The sequence below is a fragment of the Nylanderia fulva genome, unplaced genomic scaffold (assembly GCF_048542155.1).
Source record: "Nylanderia fulva isolate GAGA-0341 unplaced genomic scaffold, ASM4854215v1 Scaffold1, whole genome shotgun sequence".
NCBI classification, from domain to species: domain Eukaryota; kingdom Metazoa; phylum Arthropoda; class Insecta; order Hymenoptera; family Formicidae; genus Nylanderia; species Nylanderia fulva.
In genome coordinates, this window is record NW_028189192.1 from 2,234,986 (window position 1) to 2,253,072 (window position 18,087).

The following is an 18,087-nucleotide window of genomic DNA, read 5'->3' on the forward strand; positions in this document are numbered from 1 at the left end:
AAAAAAAAAAAAAAATACTTTATAAATATTTTCAAATTTTGACACGTAGTATTATATTTCTAATATTGTGTGTGACTTTTATACAAAGAGTTAATTTCTTTATAATTATTTGTACAAAAAACTTGTATCCAATAATTGTCTCTGTTATAAAATTGTGTCCATTGTATGTACAATTGTAATACATAGAAGAAATTATGATTAGTTTTGATTAATGTGTTATTCGTTGCGAATATGATAAACACCGAATCATAATTTTATTTATAATAAAATTAGAAAAGTGTGAACATAACTAGAATTAATATTAATCTAAAGCTAATCGTTTTTTCTTTAATTTCTGTTTAACATTTATATAAAGCTTATTGCGTATTCCGTGCGATGAATAATATCAGTTCTGCGAGGAAAGCTGCAAAATACGTCGATTTTGTTGTCGAGTTCGCGGAATCTAATGCAGTCGGGCGAACATATGACACGCAGCTGTGCCCGCATAGGACCCGGATGACTCAACAGCGTGCGTCAACCCCCAATATTCTTGTACATACGTGGCTCTCCCCTTTCCTCCCTCTCTCGCCATCGCGTTGAGAATAGATTACCCTCCGCGAGGCGAGCTGTCCCCAGCTGGGAAACGAGAGGGAGAGGACGACGCAAAAAGATCGTCGCCTAGAAAAAGCCACGTCGTCGTTCAATGTCAAATTCACGACGTCGCGACTATGCGTGAATTCCCGTCGTCGCCAAGGGTGAGTCAGTCAGTCAAGCCACCCCCTCCGGATGACGGTCAAGGAGATCGGATGCGAAGGAAGAGAAAAAAAACGCGATTAACCGGCGAGGATTGGGGAAGTAGGAGCCAGACGTCGATTGGTCCCCACTCGAGAGCGGTGGGGACCCGGTCCAGGAATGTCGTGCTCATTCACGAGACCCTGCAAGACTTCTGTAGGTCTTTCTACACGTACACATATAATTAATATTAAATATATATTAGACATGCGTTTCAATCAATTTCATTTTATTCTCTTTTTAACTCCTGTTTATTATTGATTTTACACTTTTTAAATTTAAAAATGTATATACGTAAACAATTCGAAGAGATTTTTTTTCTCGCGCCTCAGGTAGCAAACATACGTCATTTGGACGTTTAATGACGTCAGTTTGCTACTTGAGGCAGCGCAGTAATTATTTCACATCAATTAATCGCACGATTACATTGTTAATGAACAATTTCAGGGTATCCCCGGCATGAGAGAGGAACAACGAATGCAGATGCACATCCCGGGGGAGCTCGTCGCTGCGCCGATCCTGGCGAGGGGGGCCTGTCGTCCCTTGGAGGGGTCGCGCCGCCAGTGGAGGGGATGAACGACCGGCGCCGCTCGACGTCTGTTACCTGGCCTGGCCGCAGAAGCAGCAACCGGCCAGTCTCAGTGTACCGTCTCGCTCCTGCCCTTGAACAACGCTCGCCTGCTACTACTCGACGGTCTCTCGCGCCTGCCTTCCTGCGCCCCAGAAACTCGCTCGCGTCAACTGACAGGTCAGTGCACCCCTTTCGGCGGCGACCGCCGCGTTACATCGCCGTTTCCCCACGGCAACGATACATCCAATGGCGAAATTATGACGGCGAACATTCATGTAAATATTTCCAAAACAATGTTCAGGAAGACCGCTTCAAAGACGTCTTTTGAAGAACGTCTGTTGGCTTCCTCGGGAAATATTAGACGCCCAGCTTTCTTGAAAGGTATATAACGGAGTATCTCTCCTTTCTTGCTTTTCCTTCGGTTGATTCCCGGGTTCGATGAGGAGAGACATGAATGTTGGGATCAGCGAATATAGTTGATTCGATTTAGAATAACGAAGTAATTAGTGACCTTCCCGGGAATCGATAATGAAATTTCGAATTGGCGAATCGAAATGAAGCCATCACGAAGTAGGCACACTATTGGAACGCGCGTAATTTACATATAACGTATATCCTTCGAAGTAGAAGGTTACCCTTGAAGATCGTTATTTCGATTGTCGCCGATTTCGCGTCTCGCCGTCATAAACAGCCGGAACCGGAACTGAACACTATATTTATTTGCGACGACCTCAAGTTCCATTCCTCGACGTGTTTGCGTCGTGGGAAACAAATCGGAACTCGATCCGGATAGGCAGATCTCGATGTTTACAGCGATGAGACAGAAAGGCGACCATAAGAGGATGGATTTTAATCGCGCGGATACTTTAATTTAATTGCCTGCTCCGAAAAAAAAAAAAAAAAATTAGGCGACCGGACCCCGCGTATCCCGAGATATCGATCGGTCTTTCGACGCGATCGAAAATGAACCCAGGGGTGTGGTCGAAAGGCGTCCCTCTCTTTCTCTCTTCCTCTCTTTCACAGGACGGAAACGACGTGCTGCACTTGATTTCGCATCTCGATAATCGCGCGATCGCGAAATTAATGACGCGTTCTTTGCGAAATATGACGGCGACTCGGACGAAACCGGGAATGGATTAGTCAGCGGTTCAGTGACGCGGTTATCTGCGATATTTTTGTTATCGTGTGCTTCCAAAATTAACAGTGAAATTAGAGAGAGAGAGAGAATTCGTGCCGGACACGAATAGACATTTTTATCGAGCTCACTGATAGGGACTTAGATGTACGCGTTTATTATTGGTACTTTATGTCGTTTGAATCTCGTTGCACTTATGCACTTATGCATGAGGATCGATAAGATTAATGAACGAGTGAATTGTGACGTGACCGAATTGATGAGCGGATTCTATTCGCGCTTGTTCCCCTGATGAGACACGCGTTCATCCAAATGTCAAATGTAAAATAAATTTATATTTATTTTAAAAAATACTCATCGATCGTTGTTCGATATAAATTCGCTTCGCGGTTAATTAAAACTCATTTCGTTATCATTCTTTTAAAAAAATATAATAGTTAAATTGCTGGATGCCTGACTTATGATGTGTGAATTGATAATAATAATTAAATCTGATCGCTCATTTGGAACGAGGCATACAGCTTCGAAATGCATCGTGAAAAAGCTATTAGGGAACTTCCTCGTTCCTTCTTCGTATGCAGTGCGAGACGATGAGGAGGATGATGGGGAGAAGGGCGTGGTTTTGACAGATGCATACAGTGCGAAACACACATATGCATTTTCCCCTCGTTGTGTCGATCGCTCATTTCCCGCATATCGCTCATATATCGCCCTATTCGAAAAATAAATCGGAAACTAATTACGACCATTTTATTTTCATCTTGCAATTACTAATAATAATGGATGTTAATATTGTTTTAATATCAAAGATCATGGTTTTTATCTTAAGGTTATCGATACTCGTGATTAAACGCGGGCGAAGAGTTGACAGTACTCATTTTTTTTAAATAAATAAATAAATAACAAGTCAATATACATATATCTTTACACTCTTCATATCTATCTTTGTTGCCATGGGCGTCCGCAGGATTTTTTCCAGGAGGGTGCATAATTAATTCTTTTCCTAATATTTTTTATATTAAATATACAAATAAATTCCAGTGTTTATTCAAAGAAAGCAAATGCTTAATTTTGTACTGATTCCAAGGGGAGCCAAATGTTCCCTCTTGTTCCCTTTCTGCTATTATAAAATCCCGTTTAATTTCGCGTCGGCTTCAATCGCGGCGCAATTTTCCGCGCGACTTTTCGCGTTTTCCTAAGGGAGGATCACCATCGTGCGATCGCATTTGCATTTTATCATGTCCCGAGCGTGAGCGTTCGCTTCAAGGCGAACGAGGGACTTCTGTATAAGCGCAACTCGGCCGTCGCGAATCGCGAATCGCGCGCTTTCATGCATCCGCAAATTGCGTTTTACCCGCGTTTTATCCGGCTCGCTCGCTCGCTCGCTCGCGATTAGCGTCTCCCAGATCTCGAGACCGTTTCTGATTCCCAGGACAGTGACGTTACTTGACGAACGAACACCCGGTGTATTCACCTCCGAAGGCTCCCATTTTTTCCGCTGCAGTTGTATTGAATTGTGAGAAGCAACTCGAGATAAATTAATCTCTCCCATCCTGGCAAAAATCGTAGATTTTCTTTTCCAAAAAGATTCCTGAATTAAGAGATATTTTATTTTTGTAAAAAATTGTAAAATATATGCAGATTTAATTATATTGCATTTATTAATATAGAATAATACACAGGGAGGATTTTCTCAGAATTTACTCTGAAGATATAAAATATGTTCAATTAATTTTATTACGTACATAGTAAAAATGATTATTATTGTGATAAATATATTAATCAGGAAAACTCATAAAATTCTTCCAATATCATATTGTCCCGCGATTATTTTCGGGATAAATTCTAAGAGAAAATTCTCTCTGTGTATAAAAAAAGTTTTTGATACATTTTGCTAGATGGTACTATTGAATGCGAATGATGGCTTGCAAAATATTCATTTATGTCGACGTCTAGAAAAAAATTCTTGCTTCTGATGTCATAGTTCAACGTGACTGTAGCGAAGAAACACCTTTGCCACATCAGAGAACGATCCCCAGAGGATCACGGGGAACTTGAATATAAATACGAATGTCTTTCCTTCGTATTCGCTTCGTTCTCGTCGTTATACCGATAAAAAGACGAAGAAACGGAACTTCATTTCCGGTCCTTAATCTCTTGAAATTTAAATTCGCGCATTGAACGCGAGTCTTCGACTGGAACCAGGAGTCCGTATCTCCCTCTTTACCATGAAACATTTCACAAAACCCGAAACGTAGGGAGACTGCCAGACAATGAGAGGTAAATTAATAGGTATCGACCTGTCACGCGATCTGTCATCTTCATCACCGATTGAGTCTCGTGACTTTCGCCCTCCCGGTTGAAGAGGGAGATCGTCCTCTCTCACCCTATACCTTTGCCATGAAACGGTTCCCAAACCCGTCCGAAATGTAGGGAGACTGTTAGAGAGAATAAATGAATAGGTATCGACCTGTCACGCGATCTGTCATCTTCATCTCCGATCGGGTCTCGTATGACTTTCGCCCTTTCTGGTTGAAGGGAAACCGCCCTCTCATCACCCATGACCATGAAAACCGGGATGCGCCGCGCATACGGGATACAGCCTCCAGAGATTTCGCACAAACCACCCCCTTCATCCCTCCCGGCTTTTCTCCGGCAATGCCAATCGATGAAACCGTCTGCCGCGGCAGCCGCCGCCTCCATAGAGAGATCCCGGCCGCTCCCTCCTGTAACCTCGGGATTGCCCGGCGTCGATGCATCCGCAAATGCACGTGTATGCGTGCATTTATTGCGCGCGCCCTACTCATTCATGCATCGCGATATAGGCATCCTCAGGGGGGCAAGAGGAGGTATTTTTGCCCTCCTTGGAATCGCTAAAAAAATTTTCGTTTGAATAAACATTGGAATTTTTCTGCGTATTTAATATAAAAAACTGAAGGTGATAAAATAAAATTGATTTTTAAGAAATTGAGGAAGAACGAAAAATAAAACGTTAATTATGCTCCCTGGAAAAAATTCTGCGGACGTCCATACATCGCGAATAAGGCTCGCACATGTGTTGGATCATAGGGAGGGGATCTCTCCCTGGATTCAGCAAAAAATTAAGCATCTCTTCTTTTAAATAAAAGAGAAATCAAGTGTGCGATCTTGCCGACCTCTGGCTAATCTAGGGGAAAATACATTTTTTCCTTATTTTAAATTCTACACGGAGGGAATTTTCCCTTAAAATTTACCCTGAAAATTATAGTAATCGCGGGACAATATGGTATTGTAAGAAGAGTTTTTTTGATTAATATTTATCACAATAATAGTAATTTTTATTTTACACATAATAAAATTAATTGAACATGTTTTATATCTTATTGTGATAAATATTAATCAGAGAAATTCTTATAAACTTCAATATTGTTTCACAAATTACCATGATTTTCAGGGTAAATTCTAAGAGAAAATTCTCTCTGTGTATAAGTATTATAAAAAAATTCTAAAAGTAACATTTTGGATCGTGTTCCCCTTTGGAAAAAAATCCTATCCTAGCCTTGTGTGGGACGGTATTTAGGTATGTATTGTTACGCTAGAAAGCGGAAGAGACTCGCCTTCTATCGAAGTTTCGATTAATCCGTAGTCGATTACACAAACACCGGTCTAGACTCTCGTTGCGATAAGATAATATATTATACACTATACAAATACATGTAACTGCGTTCCGTGAAGTTTAGATTTTTATGAAAGATATATAGCTTTTTAAGTTTATGTACTGGCTAATTGATTCACATGTGGGATTTTAATTGACTCTGGAATTCGCGCCGGATGAACGTGCAGAGGAAGCTACAGTCTGGGTTAAGGAGCTTAACGCAGCATTGCCTCTCTTGCCAAATTATAATTCTACGTATGAGATAGACGGAAGATCCGTCGGCTTAACCGGAAGTTGGCGCTAAGCAACATCCTTAATGCTAGGAATGTCTTAACATATATAAAGTTACTCGAGCATTATGATCGTTCATTAAGAGATTCCTGGGAATATAATTGATTAATTAAATTAGACTTTGTATTTTTATTTAATTTATCACTTGTTAACTATTACGCACATATCAAATAATACATGAATAATTACAACTATCAGGATCATATCTAACTCTTTCATCAGCATCTGCAGACTTTATGGAAATAATAAGGTTGACGTTCACTCCAAGGAGTGTTCTAGCTTGATTTTTCAAAATTTGTAATTTTTTTCAATCGTTCAAGTTACAATTTATCGGTCGTCGTTCTCTCGGACCCTCTCGGACATTCGAACATCGAGATTTCAATTCGGACGGTACCCTTCGTACGTCCCTGACTGTACAAGCTACCGCTCGATACGATACGCGTTCGTCCAGGGTTCGTTAGCCGTCACGGTCGCACGGAAGAGAGCTGAAGAGAGAGAGAGAGAGAAAGAAAGACAGAGAAAGAGAAAAGGGGAAGAGAGAAAAAGAGAGAGAGAGAGAGAGAAAGAGTCGCGGTTGTTCGCGTGCGAGCGCGACGGTCATCATCGGCGGCACAAAAAGCATTTCTCCAGCTACGAATAGGAATACGAGTGCAGGCGGGTTTCACGTGGGATTCATTGTACGCGCGTAGGTGTTCACCGTTTTGCCGGAACCCACCGCTGGTCGATACAGCCTATGCATATGCTTACGCACGTGTGGACGCGTGGCGAGAAAAAGACACCAAGAGAGAAAGAGACGGTAACATAGACCCACCATTAGACGGGATTGCCCAAGTTAATTGGCAGCAGCGCGAACTCGTTAGCCAGTGACCGTAGGATCTCGTTCCGCGGACCAGGCACGCGATAACGACGTCGTCGTCGAAGAAATCGTCCTCGTGGACGAACGGCTTCTCCTGGAACCGACTTGACAGGGTCTGAAATTGCGGTGGATTTAGGTGCTTAAAAGCTATTCCACGATAGCTTGCAAATACCCCAATTGCCAGTTGACAGTTGCGGATTCGGAGCAAAGCTACTTGTCAGCTGATCGGTCCGCAACTGTCAACTGGCAACCTATTGTAGAATGGTCCAAACTATTTACCCTTGTTTGCTTCCTACATAGTCTCATCTGTCAGTAATGCGGAAATATTGCAACCAGATGCGGCTGATCTCTAAACTTCGCTGGCATAAATGTAACTTGAATCTTCTTTGATGATCGTTTGAAAATACTTGAGTGTAGAGTAGATTTTATAAGTGTTTCACATACACAAGATGGTTCAACCGCGTACGTGTAGCTTATTTGATCCTAGTTCCAAGTCTCTACTCCAAGAGATCTCTTTGCAATTTCACATAGAATTTTTCCAAACGATTTGTGATGAACAAATTGCATCGATTGAACATCCGGCGAATTAACCTTCTGATTTAGAGCTAATATTTTATATTTCCATGAACCAGAGAGATTTTATTAGATGCTGCAGTTTGCTCCTTCTGAGTATTAATAATGTTTTGACCTAGAACCATACTTGCACAGTTTTCTCGTGTAAATAAAATATCAGAAACCGTTCCTTTATAGAGACACAGACACACTCACGATAAGAAATATTAAGCCTGCGATCAGCCTTAATCTATCTCGATGATTCGTCTCTGTCGCCGAGATCTGCCAACGCATCTCTGCGCTGGCAACCCAGTTTCCCTCTTAACTTCCCGCTTTTCACCTCGAGAGACGCGAATCCACTTCGGGATGATCGCACGGGGCTTTATTCGAGTTTCACCGGAGAATGCGCTTCATTAAGTTCTACCATTTGCAGTTTGCATAACGGGCCAATAAGGGGCTCGTCCCTCGATCGGCCGTTTGCCATAGCTTAAGATCCACGGATGTTCAATTAAACGGAACTAATGGTCGTTATTACCGGCGCTTTTTGCCGGTTAAAAGCACTCGTAATTCTCCTTGCTTCATCTCGAAACGCGTCGAACATCCGCAACTATATTCGAATAAAGCTAATATAATTAATAAAAGGCGACATGAGAGATAAAGAGAGAGGAAGACGTTTATGAGATGTTAGATTATATCGTTGAAAGTCTATACTTTTTACTGATTAAAAATTATTTCTTATCGTGTCTTAGATTTGATTGCACCAACGTCATTTTGCTTTTAAGCAAAATTTAAATATATGTTTGTCTTTATTTATTTAAGAAAAAACTAAAGATCTAGATATATATTTAAATATCGCCTAAAGCTAAGTCAAATTAATGTTGGTGCACTCGGGCCTTAGATTTATTACGATTAAATTTTGAAAACTTGACAGATTGATTGATATGCAATATGATTGAGTACAAAAATAGATGGTTATATTTATTACTATATAAATGATATAAATAATTCGAGTGAAGCTTAATTAATAAAAGACGCTGAGGGATATTTATAAAAGATGTTAAATTACATCATTGAAAGTCTATCTTTAACTACTTAAAAATTATTTATTACGATGTCTTAGGATTATTACGATTAAATTTCGATCTAAAACTCTTGGCACATAAATTGATATACAAAATGATTGATTATAAAAACAGATGGCTATATTTATTAATGAATAAAAGATATAGATCGTCCAAACGTGATTGAAAATGAAAATCATAAATATGCTTGCGTCCTTGGAAAAAATTCTCAAAGTGATTCTTTCGACTTGGCGAACGATGCAAACATAAATCATTCGATGTTTTGACGTCTGTCAAGGTTGTCCCGTTTTGCGCACCATATCATTGAATGTTAGATTCGCGACACATGCGTTTTCTATCTCGGCAATTCGCCGCGAAAGTCGAGAACCTCCGAGGTTTATCCGGGCGCGTTTCGAGAGATCGAGAGATCGTCTCTCGTAAGTATACCGTTATGTACAGGCGAGTACGTGAGTCTTCTGTACTTGTATGTTCGCATACACACAAGTATGCTCGGTACGCCTACACACAAGGGCGTGCGAAATGAAAAAAATGAAAAAAAAAAAAAATAAAAAGTCAGAGACACGTTAAGGACGCGCATCGAACTCTCCCGCTGCTTGCTTGTAATACATTCGGCCTCCTTCGTGCTCTCTCTATATACAGACATATACAACCGGCTACCATATAAGGACCTACACACAGCCTTGTTGATGCCTGACCCACCGTTTGAACGTATCTTTCGAAAACCTTTCTCGCGATCCCCCAGGAACGTAAATCGCGGGCCCCAAACTCGACTTCGCTCGGAAAAGTCTTTTTTATTTTATTTTTTTTTTAATTTAATATTTATTTAATAGCTTATCAAAATTAAATTTAACAAATACGTAATATTTGATAAATATATTAATATGGTATTTATTAAATTATAGTTAAAATTTCGAAAGAGATAAGGCGCCAATAAAAATTTCAACGATGTATTTATCGTTTACGAAACGTCGTTCATCGTCTTTTAGTCTTTGTTTCTACGTAATCAAAGGAAAAAACAGTCGTACAAAATCAACGGCCTTGCACCGTGTGTCACAATCAGTACCGCGTATATATTGATAATGCCGGTTAGTAATATCCGAGTAGTAGTCCTCCTACGTGACTTCACCCACGTGGAATGCAGACCTTTTCTTACTCCACGTATCTTTTATTCTTACCTGAGAGAGTTTGCTGGCGCATGAGCGAATTCGATGCCGTATCGTTATTTGCTTTCGATGAGTTCTTGCGATGCAAATCCTCAATGATATAAACTATGTAACGCGAAAAAGAAACCATTTCGTATACTTTCAAATCAACGTGGACAATTCGCTTTTCTTCACGCGTGAATAAATTATTATATAATTTATGCAACTTCAGTAATATCAGGACAGATTAATGTAGCCGATGTGTTGCAATATAAATATAAATAATGGAGCGTTATAATTACGGTGACCATCTGTCCTTTATTTCAAGTAACTGTCTTTTAGATTGATCTATTGATTTTTTAAAAACTTAATTTTTTATTTAGCGTTTCATAGTCCAATATTAACGTGAGAATTTATACGAAAACAACGCTACCTGTTTTCTAGGAACCTATTTGAGAAACCAAGGGTTTGTTTTAACATAGTTGAAGCAGTTTCAAGAGATAAGAATGAAGAACTTCGTAAACTTCTGATGGTCACAGATTATTTCTTTTGCTCGTCGATCTCCATTTTGGTAAACTGATTTTTGGAAACATGTTGAAACAAACCTCCAAAATTTTCAAAAATTTGTCCTTTATTTTCTCTTAAAATATAAAATATGTGGTCACAGTAGTTATAATCTTACATGTCGGAAAATGCATTCGCGTACAGAGATTGATTTCATCATCAGAAAACGCAAAACGCTATTAGAAAAGAAGCGCGTGGGAGTAAAAACACCGATCGATACCGATCGCCCACTTATGCGTAATTAGCCTTACGTTCTTATTTCTTTTTTTTTCTTACATTTTTTCACGTTGAGTCAGACGAACTTTTAAGTCTGTCTGAACGTGCGCAATCGCGACGATGATGAGGCGCGTTGGGAGAAAGGGGGTACTCGACGAATGAGTCATTGACAGTTTAATGCGTAAAAGCGTCTCTCCAAGTACTGGATTCAATACACAAGCCATTGTACATTACATATGTATATGATACATGTGCTCAAGTGTACGTAATCCACAGACGCGACGGCGCGACGTCCCGATTTCGTGCCGCGACTATTAATTATTTACATCTCGGAGCAATGTTTGGCCCGATATTGCCGGGGGAGATTGATTTCTCCCTCTGAGGAGGGAGACAAACTTGGTGATTCAATGCGAAAGATATATAGAAACCTGAATCTTGTAAAAAAAGGGACACCGTACAATTCTTATGGAAACTGGATTTCGATGGAATTGGCTAATTTTTGCATAGATTGTGTAGTTTGTGATCTACTGAACAGAAGATGTAATAGCTTCAAAGCTATTGTTTGATAAATCAGTAACTATCTGTTATTTAGTTGTAAATCTGTATTACATGCTTTACTCAGCGGATCATAAACTACAACATACCAGAGAAAATCAGTTGAGCTTACCAAGATTTAATTTTATATAGGGTCAGATTAGATAGCGGGAATATGAATCTATATCAAATCGTAGATGAAATTGAATCCCGATAATATCAGCTAGTTTTTTCATTTACTGAACAAAAAATGTAATAGGCTATTACATCTTTTCTTCAGCAAGTCATAAGCACATAAGAAAAAACCAGCTAATTTCACCAATTTCCATAAGGATTGTGCGAGGTCCTTTCTTTATTTTTCTTTGGAAAATTATTTCTGAAAATTATCTTTTTATTTGAAAAAATGGTTTAATTATACTATGAAAAGTATCTTCTTTTTGCGACAAAATTTTCACTCGATTGAGGCGTAATTCAATTTCAATTTGATGTAATACTACGACGAAAAGAAGGAAAGAATCTCGACATCATCGTCAACATATTTATCAGAGAGTCCCTCTCCCGGTGCGTCATTATCGTAAATAACGAATGATGGGTGCGGACGAAATCAGCTGTAGCAGCTGTAATATCTTGCACGAGTGGTAGCACGAAGTAAAAATATATTTGATTCTCCTACTGACACGAATATGAAAATGCGCAAAGATTATTATCAAAGACTTTATTATTCACTAAATTAAACGCTGTACCTTCAAACTTGTCTCATATAATGATCGCGTTACTACCGTCTCGACCATAAGTAGACCATGATTAATTAATTAATTTTCACGTTTTAGAAAATATCTGACAATGAGAAGTATATATATGTTTTTTTTTATTTTAATGACCGCAACTTTAACAACGACACGAAATCACTGTGAGAGAAATGTGACAAGAAAGTGTATTAGAAGGAAACGGAGACCGGAAGCAACGAACCACCGTTGTTTCCGCTGCGTGACACATACATACATAAATGTTAGTCGTCGGTCGAGCATCTATACGCTTTTAATCTGAAAAAATTAGATTCTTCAACCATTCAATTTTCAATATTCCTTCTTTAGCGCTCTTTTATCTCTTTCCTCCTCTGCGCAATTTACAATGTAATGATATCCAAGAAAATCGTTATTAATTTTGTTTTTATTTTTTTATCTTAAATGTAATCCTATAACAGTTTTTAAAATTTAATACAAAATTAAATATCATCTTACATATTATTAAAGGGAGAAGATATGATATTTTTGGGACAAAATAAAAAAATTATAAAATGTGCTGGATCTTAAAAAATACAAATCTTATAAGGATTAAAGATTCGCGATATTATTCACCTATTTATTTTGGATTTCTCTTGATTATTTCGATTCAAGTCGTCGACGGAATCTCGCAGTCCAGAAAATATTCGCGAATAAAGTTCCGCTGCATCTGCGACAATGCGATGCGCAGTTCCGACGTTGTCGATAGCTTCATTCGTAACAGCTTCGTTGGTATTCAATAGCAATCGCTGTTGTCAGCGCGAGCCGGATTGCTGGTGGTGCGGTTTAACAAAGAAAACTGCCACACCGTTCGCTGACGATTGGAAACACCGGCGACGTGGCGCGTTCCGTCTCTTTCTCTCTCTTATCAATATATTCACCTTACGTAGGAATGATTGCCGTGTATACCTAATAACACGGGACATATCTTGCGCACTGTTCCGTTACTCGTCGTTCTCCCCAGGACGTCAAATTGATATAAGCAGGTGCTCCTGCAGAAGGCGTCAGAACGCAGCCTTCACTTCCGGGTTTGGCATTTTCGGGTCGGACACGTCGTGTCTAGACTGTCGGTTCGAGAAAGGAAGCATTTTTTTTTTTTTTTTTTTTTATAAAGAATATTTGATTCAGCTATTCTGAGTCAGTGAGATAAAAATATAAAATTAAGATATCTGTTTTTCGATGATGCAGAAACATCTGCGGACGTGATGTGTCGACCCGAAAATGTTAAAGACATTTTTGATGTCTGCTGTTATAAACGACTCTTTTATATTATTATCATTATATATAGAGAGAAATATGAGAGAACTCGAACATTAATACACAAATTTTCTGAAATTTTTTCTAAAGATTATACGAAATTGCACATCAGTGATGATCAAATACTCGTTTTTTTCTATCATGATGATTATGATTTAATTAAAATTTGAATCATCATAAAGCAGCGATAAACTAAAGAAACTATGCTACTATGTAGAAAGATGATTAAATTTTATTATTTTTTTCACGTCATGCGTTTAAGAAGAAGAAAGACGATCACATATTTGAGATTTGTGTCATATATTGATCGATATTAATCGATCATCGTATTTCGGGTTATATAACAATTACTTATTTGAACATTAACATTTTTGAACACAATTTGAACCTTAAATTTGTCAAAAAACTTAAAGTATTAAAATTATTATTACATGTTTACAGAACATAGAAAATATGAATTAATAAAATATTCACGAGACTATTGAAGGATTGATATTGCCATTTAATCTATAAATTCGATTTGCTCGAAACGTATCCGACGAAGAAGTTATTTTTCTAATAATATTTCTGTCTTACAGATTTAAAAGTATAAGGCTGAACCATGTCGAGTCCATCGTTGAAGGATCTGCCCAAAGTAGCCTTAGACCTTAAAAGCGAGCTGGAAGGTTTCAATCATGGATGTATGAAGAAAGCGGCTACTGCTGAGAAGAATGTTTTACCTTCCGCCGAAGGTGTGTAAAAGTATTACATCTCTCCGATTAACACTGCTCGAAAGTAATTAATTTTGTGTCATCTCACTTTTACGTTTTACTCACAGTGTGTTTAAGATTTGCTCATTGTATATTAGATTTGATCATTTTACTTTTGCATTTACACTCTCTATTAATTCCATGGTTAATAAAATTTGATTAATTGATGTATTAATATGTGTTTATGTGTGTTTGAGTTTGATATTTCTCATTAAATTACGAGATGTTTTTCAAGTGAGGTTCGATCAAACATTAAAAAAAATAAAACAAGAAAACTTTTATTACTGATGCAACACTTGTACATGTCTATTTTTCTACGTCATCACTATTTCTTTCTAAACATTTTTAGTAAGGAAGAATAAATTGGCTGAACTCTACGGGAGCGGATTTTTATACAGAGGACATAAAAAAGCTTTTATTTCTTGATACCAAAAGTACTTAGAAAAAATGATGACTACGTGGAAATATAAAGATATAAGAGTACAAGAGTTGTACCAGTAATAATAAATTATCTCTTATTTTTTTTTTCTTAATGTCCGATCGTACCTCACTTAAAAACAATATTTTTATGTATATATTGCACACAAATTTTTTACCGTTATATTACTTTTATAATCAAAATTTTTTGAGAAATTATGTTCATATTAATACCTCACAAAATCTATGCACAAGTCTTCATTTAGGTACGCATCTGCCCTTAGGTGCATTTAGCGCTAAACGTGTGCACGTAGTAGATTCCAAATAATGATTGAAATAAAAAATTTTGCGTTTATCCCTTTATTCAAATCGGACACACGTTTAGCGCTGAATGCAGAGCGCGAGGAAAAATTGAGGCGCGAGCGGAGCTCCGATAAAAACGACAGCAGCTGCAAATAAAAATGTGTGAATTGCTGACGTAGACGTACGACAGGAGCGGCAGCACTCTGAGTTGATACATGGCCTGGAGACTTTTAAGGCAGATCAGTTGAAGCATGCCGACATGAAAGAGAAGATTGTATTGCCAAACGCTAAAGGTATTGAAACTGGAACCTGGAGCTTTTGGGTCGTCGCCCAAATTGATCATTTCACGCTGTGAAAATACACAGAACGACTGTCGCTTTTGGGATATGATTAGTCGCATACAAAGCCTTACTAACAGCCAGATTAAAGGAAACTGTGATTGTGGTGGTTTTGGTGATGGTGTTTAGACCATTTCGCTTATCTTGTTTTTCCTTGCCTCCTTAACTTCTTGCTATATAATTTTATGAGACAAAATTTAGAGCGGGTATTTTCAAGATAGTTTCTATAGGCAACTCTACATGCACGGCTTCCTAGAGATTCCTTCTATTTTCTTATTTTATACGGATTCCTTGATTCGATTTGAAATTGACACTTTCTTGTGAAATATTGCGAAACTGAAAGCTTTCAAGTTTGAAATTACTATAAATTTTCAAAACTTTTACGAATTATATATCTAATATAGATTAAAATAACAAAAAAATTGCTATTAAATCAGATGTTCTGAGATATTTCTATGTATAGCAACAAGTTAAACTAATATTCAAGAAAATAAATTCAAAAACATAGATAATAACTTGCTTTGTATATTTAAAATTTATTAAGAAATTTTAATTTTTGCTAACATTTTCGAGATTTTAATTTAAAAATTCGAATACAAGACGTAATTTTGCCTTATGGAAAGGCATAAATTTTATCTACGTGAAGCATTAATAGCCAAGCGCCTTATAAAGAAAGGACGACGAACGGTACTAGTCATTGATTGATCGATTGCGCGGCGTATAAATCGCGTGCGAATAATTTTTGAATTTATTCCTCGCTAATCCTCGCATTCTCGAAACCAGGCCATCACAGCTGGATATAGTAAATCTATATCAAGGCAAGGTGACACGCTTCTCGATTCAACAGGTGTAATTATTATTTATCGCCGTTTCTGAGATCGATCGTTCTACTTGCAGATGTTGCCGCGGAGAAGACCCAGCAAACGCTGATTGCCGGAATCGAGAAGTTCGACACCGCGAGTCTGAAGCATACCGAGACCCAGGAGAAGAACCCACTACCTGATAAAGATGGTACAATATGAGTCAGACTTTTAAATTGACTTATGTACAGAATAAACTCCATCAAATAATAGGTGAATTAAAAGCGAGTAGGAATTCATCTTATGAAAAACTGAATTTCTAATCTTTCAAAGCAGAAGTTAGTTTTAAAGTTGATTTTAAAGCCCATCCTTCTATTTTGTTCTATTCCTATGGTTTATCTTAATTTTATGATGGAGATAAAATATTTTATTTCACTTATTGCAGCGATCCAACAAGAGAAGGGGAAGCAACAGCTGATCTCTGGAATCGAGAACTTTGATCCGGCGAAGTTGAAGCACGCGGAAACCCTCGAGAAGAATCCTCTGCCCACCAAAGAAGGTATGTACCTTTTTCGTTCTTGATTCTGGAATCCATTCGAAATTGGTCGTTCACCGAGACATGGTATTCGGCGATGTTTTCAGCGATCGACGCCGAAAAGATAGCCGCTTAGAGAAGCTGCCGCCGACGAAAACGAACGAAGGAAAGGAACGGGGACGTCGCCACTCATCGTTTCTTCCATTTTCTATATCCGTGACATTTTATAACAATTATTCATACATTGCCAAGGAAAAAAAAGCGCGAATGCGAAGCACTGTATTAGTATCGTAATGCTATTATACTTATCCTAGCGTCGGTAATCGGCGTGTTTTCCTTCTGGCGAGAGATCAGAGGACTCTCTCGAGCCAAAAAACGTCCAACGTCGAATCGGGTGGTCGATGAAACGATAACCGCTTTGCTGCCTGTTTCCTATCTCGGTACACAAAATATCCCGAGAGACAATTCGACAACAATCAGACAACGACGAGAACGGATCTAAGTAAATGTAAATCCTTGTCTCGCACTAAGCTTTTTTTCTAACTTGTCCCTTTTTCTCTCTTACGTCTATTCTTCTCGTTGCTAAATATATGGCAAAATATCACAGAGAGATTGTCTAAATTCGGCTGCTCAACTAGAGAAAAAAAACATTCTTATAAAAGAAGTTTTTTTTTTAGTAATGGCGAATTAGAAATCTTACTTTGCGCGAGACGGGGAGGCCTAAACTCAAAAAGATCGCGGAATTGTCGTCTTCTCGCCGAAGGATGTAGTTCTTTTTTTATACCGAGAGAGTTGCACGCGCGGGCACATTCGTTATTTTCGATATAACAGGCAAAAGAATCGGTGGCGTTGTATGATGATGCGATTACAACGAACATCGTCGAAGCACATACATACGCAATGGTCTTTTTGATCTTATATATTTATGTAAAAATCATATTTTATACAAACGGGCTATTGTACTTTTTTAATATTTCTTACACATCGCATTGTCATTCCGATGAATTTATTACGAGAAATAAAAAAAAGTAATTTGTACAAAAAATCTGTCGATATCCATTTTCTTTTTCTCGGCCCTAATTAAATTATATTAACTTCAACTGAAAATTTTTATGTATCAGTTTTATCTACATGTATAGGTATAGAAATTGTTTATATATTAATACGCATATATGCTTTATATTTGGCAAATTGCTTCTGAACTTTATTTGTCGTGTATAACAATATTTTTGATCATATTTGGCGTTAAATGAAACGTCAAGAATATTATTATTATCATTATATTATTATTATAGTTATATTACATTAATTATTATTATATTAATAATTTTCTGTATATGATTTCTCTTTAAGCAATATAATATATATGATAATCCACAAAATCATGCTTTTAATGAAGCACAGATAATTTTCAAAATAATCAATGTCAATTATAAGATAAAGTCTTTTTACAAGATAAACGTAGGATAGAAAGAAACGAATTTTACGATACATATTTCCTCAATAATTATTAAATTAATGTGTACAAAAGAGAAAAATATTTATAAGATTAATATAC

At 37.8% G+C, this 18,087-nt stretch overlaps 1 protein-coding gene across 3 annotated transcripts; it reads left to right on the top strand.

The window, feature by feature from the left end:
- The first annotated feature begins 10 nt into the window (after nt 1-10).
- On the top strand, nt 11-17,574 carry cib (thymosin beta cib). Of its 3 annotated transcripts, XM_029299649.2 has the most exons (7): nt 11-927; nt 1,219-1,519; nt 13,966-14,118; nt 15,036-15,149; nt 16,092-16,205; nt 16,440-16,553; nt 16,637-17,574. In XM_029299649.2, exons 3-7 carry the CDS (start codon nt 13,989-13,991, stop codon nt 16,663-16,665), a joined length of 501 nt encoding a protein of 166 aa, XP_029155482.1. In that variant the 5' UTR covers nt 11-927; nt 1,219-1,519; nt 13,966-13,988; the 3' UTR covers nt 16,666-17,574. The 3 variants fall into 3 exon arrangements, with proteins under 3 accessions (XP_029155482.1, XP_029155485.1, XP_029155484.1); XM_029299652.2 differs by lacking the exons at nt 11-927; nt 1,219-1,519 and adding an exon at nt 1,657-1,723; XM_029299651.2 differs by lacking the exons at nt 11-927; nt 1,219-1,519 and adding an exon at nt 13,058-13,116.
- Nucleotides 17,575-18,087: the final 513 nt, after the last annotated feature.

What these genes read in the sequence shown, in the direction of transcription:
- cib (XM_029299649.2), top strand. Translation starts at nt 13,989, where the DNA reads ATGTCGAGTCCATCGTTGAAGGATCTGCCCAAAGTAGCCTTAGACCTT. An exon ending in CCCACTACCTGATAAAGATG is followed by an intron (nt 16,206 to 16,439) that starts GTACAATATGAG and finishes CACTTATTGCAG; the next exon opens with CGATCCAACAAGAGAAGGGG. An exon ending in TCCTCTGCCCACCAAAGAAG is followed by an intron (nt 16,554 to 16,636) that starts GTATGTACCTTT and finishes CGATGTTTTCAG; the next exon opens with CGATCGACGCCGAAAAGATA.